The sequence below is a fragment of the Buceros rhinoceros genome, unplaced genomic scaffold (assembly GCF_000710305.1).
Source record: "Buceros rhinoceros silvestris isolate BGI_N320 unplaced genomic scaffold, ASM71030v1 scaffold1511, whole genome shotgun sequence".
Taxonomy (NCBI): Eukaryota; Metazoa; Chordata; class Aves; order Bucerotiformes; family Bucerotidae; genus Buceros; species Buceros rhinoceros.
The window spans coordinates 15,455-21,098 of NW_010394612.1; the positions used below are offsets into that span (position 1 = coordinate 15,455).

Consider the following 5,644-nt stretch of genomic DNA (forward strand, 5'->3'; position numbering starts at 1 on the left):
CTGAAATTCACAAAAGGAAGCTTGTGGTGAAGAGGAGAGTGAAAGCCTGGTTTCTGGAGACTGGTGATAGTTCCTTGTTAATACTTCAAATTGCCAGCATTTGATTTCCCAACCAATAGTGTGGAGTTTTTTTCTTCTTTTAGAAGTCTAGTGAATATATGGGCATAAAAAACCGTTATATCTCATTTTCCTCAGTGAGACTTCTTCGTGTCTGGTGTGCATGTGAGATAGTTTGGGGTTTTGCTTACTTGCATAAGCTGGGACTTAACGGAATCCCAGAGCTCTGGGGTATTTATTTGGTGGCTGTGGAAACTGTGCCCTGAAGCACTCCCAGTCCTGTAGGTGCAGCATGGACATGTGGAAGACTGCTTGATAAACCTTCATGGAAATAGTAAATTCTATAGATTAAGCCCTCAGTACCTCAGCATAATTTACCAGGGTTTGTTTTTCTTTCTGGATTTACAGAGATATGAAAAATGCTGTAATTGGAAACAACAAACAAAAAGCCAACTTGATTGTTTTGGGAGCAGTTCCAAGGTATGTCCTTTGCTACTCTCCTTTTCACTGATGCACAACAGGTCTGGAATAATAATCCATAGATCGCAGGCACTTTTTTGTTTTAACTTTTATTGTAGTTGACTGCATACTTTCTTTAATGTAACTGAGAGAGACTTGAATATCTGTTAAACTCATGTATTACAGAACAGGCTGTTGAGTAATGCTTTTAATTCAGAATTTCATAGAATTCTCTAAAATAGTCTTGCTGATATCTATTAAGCTTTATCAGCTCAGGAATGAAGTCTAATTTCCGACACTGATGATATTAATGATGGCTGAAAGTGGTTTTATCTTAATGCTGTTCTTCAGCCAATTGCCTGGTGAGTTCACAAGTGAAAATGTGTAAGGTTATGTTAAAATATAATTTAAAAATATTAAAAAACATCTGAGATAATTTGCTTGTCTTCTCCACCTGCTTCAGAGGATTAAAACCCATTGATCATACTTTATTGCTGAATTACTGCCTCAGCTGATGTTAACGTTTTCTGGTTCCTGATTCCATTAGTACAAATTCAACAGGTAATTTTAGCGGCTGAATTGCTCACTACAGTTTTCATTTCACCCCTCTTCTCCTCCAGCTTGCTTTCAGCCACAATTTGAAGAATGGAGAAGGAAAACACTGGAGCACTGCATTACTTTTGCTAGCAGTATGGGATCCTCTTTCTTAAATGGCAGCTAGGTCCCAAACGTCCTGCTTGAGAAAGTGTCTTCTGGCTTGTCAAAATGCATTTTATTTGCAGAAAATACCTTGTTTACAGATTGAGTTTGTGTCAATGGTAGTTCTTTAAATTCTCTAGGGAATAGCTGTGGGGAAACCCCCTCTACAAAACTGCTCCCCTTTTGACCAAATATAAACAGGTGAAGAGAAGACTTCTCATGAGAGGAAAAGATCAAAGTGGACATTTGTTGAACATTATGCAAAGTTAATGTTGTTTTTCAGCGACAGGTGCTCAGGGATTCTTGTGACTACTGTTGATTCTTGTGGTACCCAATTTAAAAGCAACAGATGATCTTCAACTTCCAGATCGAGAAACTGCCTGTTCTTAAATTTTGTAGGACTTCATGTTCCTTCAGTTATCCTGCTTTTGGCTGTTACTTGTTCTGTGCCCAGTAATGAAAAGCCAAAAATTATTTTTTCTTCCGTTGTTAATGCCTTCTGGCTGTCCAAGTAAATTATACGGTTAATCTATAACTGCAAATAAATGACTGGGTTTGGAAAATCTTAAAAGGTCAACTATCACGCTTGTCCTCACTTCAGTATAGGCTATCCTCAAATGACAGGAAACTTGATGTCAAGGCTTTTCAGACTAGAGGTATAGGTGGAGGTAGATTGGCTGGGTTGTTTTGAGAAAAGGTGATTCTCACTGGCTAAAACTTAAGTGGCATCATCTACTACCCCCAAATGCCTTTCTGAAGGCCTTGGAGTTACCTCCCAGTGTTGCAAACAGACTTAAATAGATTATGGACCATTTGGATTAGAGAGCTCCTGCTATTCTCCCTGACAAGGTGGTGGGAATTCATTGGCTTTTTTGACATGCCTTCTAATTCATAAAACGGCCACTGAAGCTCTTAGAATACGGGAATCTTTGGAATTCCAATATGCAAATCAAACCTTTTCCTCAGTAAGAATAGGAGAAAGCAAGATGACATTCTTTCAGTCTCCTCTGCAAAGTGAACAGGGAGAATGGTTTTCTTTTCACAGTTAGATTGCAGTCTCCCAAGGAAAGTTGATTCTTTTCTGTAATGGTATGAGGATTGTTAGAATTCTCCTGCTGTTGCTTTGTGGTGTGGTTCAACTTCTTGTTTATTCATTTCTTGTTCATTTCTTCCTTCTCTCTTCTTCCCCAAGTATTCTTCCAGCAAGCTTTCAGGAGAGACCCTTTAGACCCAAAGAACCCTTTCAGGTTTCCGTCAACTTAGTGGAAAAGAAAATAGTGTGTTCAGATATTAGAACAGACTCATACAAGGTTTGGAAAGAAGTCTAGGATGTATCTTTTGTTTGAAATTGGACCAAATACTACTGGTAGGTATGAAGTATCCCTGTTACTTTAGAATATTAGACCGCTGCTTGGTTGGAAGGAGATGCAAAGTTCTTTGAATATGTTCTTACAGGAAGAAAACGCTGGGGAAGAAAGGCTGAATCATTGTCATTTCTAGGCCAGTGGTCTTCTGAGTCTGTGGGCTGACTGCTTAGTGGTGTCATCCTTAGAAAGGGAGATGTATTTACACCTTAAATGCATTTTTTTGTCCCTTTGAAGTTCAATCTGACATATGGTCATCTCTTGACTACTTGTTCTGAAGAGGGTACTAAGAAATACAAAGCTGATTGAAGAAAGCTTGCAGATTTGCCATGTCTGGACCTAAGAACTGTGGACACAAATGTAGACATGAACATGGTCCTGGATGTTAAGAATATAAATGTTGCGAGCCTGTGTGTGGATTTTGTTTCTTGAGAAATTATTTTCTGTGTCTCTTCCTCTCTGCAGAATAAGAGTTAGGCCTTTACATTCTGAGGAAATGCTGGCCTCAGGCAGCAGAAAGTCCTGGCCTCAGGACTGCAGAAATTTTACTTATTGAAACTGTTACATATTAGTGGCAGTCCCGGAAAATAAAATTTCTATTGTTATTTAGCTCTTTCTTGAATTCTGCAGTAAATAGTCTAAAGCCTCTGGCTTACAGAAATGGAATTGGAGAAGAAAAACATTCAGTCAAATGAACACGAGACCAAGTTCTTGGTAGCTCTCTTTTGCAAGTCTGCGGACTGCTTTCTGAAACGCTGAAAGATACGGCATTCAGTGGCTTGTCATTTGGTCGACAGTTGGGCCTTTCAAGCCTGGTGTATTTCCTCTCTTCCTTCATCTGATGGATGGTGGAGCATAGAGAAGGCAATGTTAAATTCCAGTCATCAGAGCATAGCTTTGTGGTTACCTGTTGAAGCTCTCCTGTGCTGTTTTGTTAAAAATGTTAGCTGAATCAGGTTACTGCTTCTCTAATCATTAGAGAAGTTTAATGTTTCAAGTCTAATCCACTTCCGAGCTAGTTTTTCATTAAAAGCTTCAGTTATTCCTTTGCTCCAAAATTAATACAGAGTTTTAAAAATCAAATCTTAAACTAAACCGTTCAAGACCTTTAACAAAAACGCTAAATAATTCTTGTCATTTAGCAAAAATGGTTGACTAACTTTGAGCTGATTGTTCTCCCAAGTCTTAAGGTGTAAAGTCAGTTGTTTGGAGCTGTAATGTGTTAGTGTAATTCCTGTCAAAACTAAAGGCCTATCTCTAGGTAGGTGCACCTCAAAGAACTTGTTACAGTTAATTTTCACCTTTCCCTAAATCACTGATTAGGGATTCTGTTAAATTGATGGGGGGGGGTTTTCCTATTTTTTAATTTCTTTGGAACACATTTTCAATGACGTGTAGAACAGCTGATGAACTTTTATCCATTCCATCTTTTGAAATTTGACTTCTGTAAATCATACTGTTAGGATGTCTGTGCAAGTGAAAACTAGTGGGAATTTGTTGTGGTTTTAACTTGTTTCTGGAGCTGTGAACACAACAATATGGACAGTCGTGAAATTTTTTTTTTAATTTATCGTTAAACATGATCACATTCCTTTAGGCAGTGTTCTTTTAGTGTTTGCCAGAAAATAAGAGTGCTTCTGTCAACGGTTTGGCCGAGGCAGCCACGTCCGGTGACAAAATATCCTTCTCTGTTTTCAGCAGAAATAGGAGAAGGAAGAAAAGAATTTGTGAGATCTCTGAATGTTTTGGAGAACTGAAACAAAGTTTAATAACACTACAAACAGAAATATATTAAATACAAAAGAAAACCAGTGAGGTATTAAGGGGTTTTGTATGGGATGGAGAGGCAAGGGTTAACCGCAGGTGGGGAGCGAAAGCAGAACGAACACCGTGGCAGTGCAAAGATGGCGGCAGCCACGTGGCTTCCCACGGGGGCAGAGCAGAGGACCCGCGGCTGTTACGAAATGCCGAGACACCGCGTGTGAAAGCAGAATCTGCACAATCCTACCAGTGTGATCGTGGAATTGAGGCAAAGCAAAAGCAAAAATGGTGGTGGCGAAAACGGCAGTCAGGAGACAGCTCCGGGCGCACGGCGGCGAGGGGCTCTGAAGCGGCGGGGGAAAGCAGCAGGGGGCAGGCAGCTCCAGGCGTGCGGTTGTGGAGACAAGGCGTTTCCGCGGTGACTATCGCAGCGGTGGAGACAGGCAAGCATGATCGCTGCAGCTGGAGGGCAGAGCTGAGCCGAGAGCAGGCAGGTCTGCCGAGCTGCCCAGGGTGGAGAGAGATGTTGCTCTGATGCTGTGCAGTGTGGAAAGAGGGAGAGAGAGGTGCCCCCCACGGCCGCCTCTTAAAGGGACAGAGACCAGAAACGGAAACCAGAACTTTTTACCTATGAGATGCCACGGATGTTACATGGCAGGGAATATTTTAATTGGTCAGTTTAAAACAAAGCTTCTGCAACAGGAGAAGAGGGAGAGAGAGGTGCCCCCCACGGCCGCCTCTTAAAGGGACAGAGACCAGAAACGGAAACCAGAACTTTTTACCTATGAGATGCCACGGATGTTACATGGCAGGGAATATTTTAATTGGTCAGTTTAAAACAAAGCTTCTGAAACAGGAGAAGTTTTGTTAAACGGTGACAGCTTCTTTGGTAACAATGTAACCTAATAAGACGAGAAGATATCTCTGGAAGATTCTGTTACCTGCCAAAGTCTGTCAGCTAAGGAAAAGGATTTTATATAGGTTAGTGTCTACATTAAACACAAGAAAAGTATCTGTAAAGAAGGTTTTGTGCACAGTACTGGCTGGCAAATAATGGAAGAATTGAAACTGACGTACCAATGAAGTAGAGCAATTCACATATCTGTGATAGTGTTTGAAACATTTGAGTGTGTGTGCCCTTTGTTTCAAGATGTAAAAAGAAAACTTAGCTGGGATGGTTTTGCATAGTTCACAAGTATCCTCATCATTGTGGCTTGGCTTCGCGAACGAAGATCTGGGAAGGGCTTTTCCCACGCTCACTGTGAGTGATGAGTGCACCCTTCGGGCCTGTGCGGTGGATTTTT

At 40.9% G+C, this 5,644-nt stretch overlaps 1 protein-coding gene across 1 annotated transcript in view; it reads left to right on the forward strand.

The window, feature by feature from the left end:
• The window catches only part of LOC104501447 (armadillo repeat-containing protein 8), a gene marked incomplete at its 3' end in the record, with an annotated part of 58,299 nt that overhangs the window by 13,301 nt on the left and 39,354 nt on the right, over positions 1-5,644 (forward strand). The window contains exon 2 of the mRNA XM_010145258.1: positions 466-537. Within this exon, the coding sequence (XP_010143560.1) occupies positions 470-537 (68 nt within the window). The remainder of the gene's footprint in view (positions 1-465; positions 538-5,644) is intronic.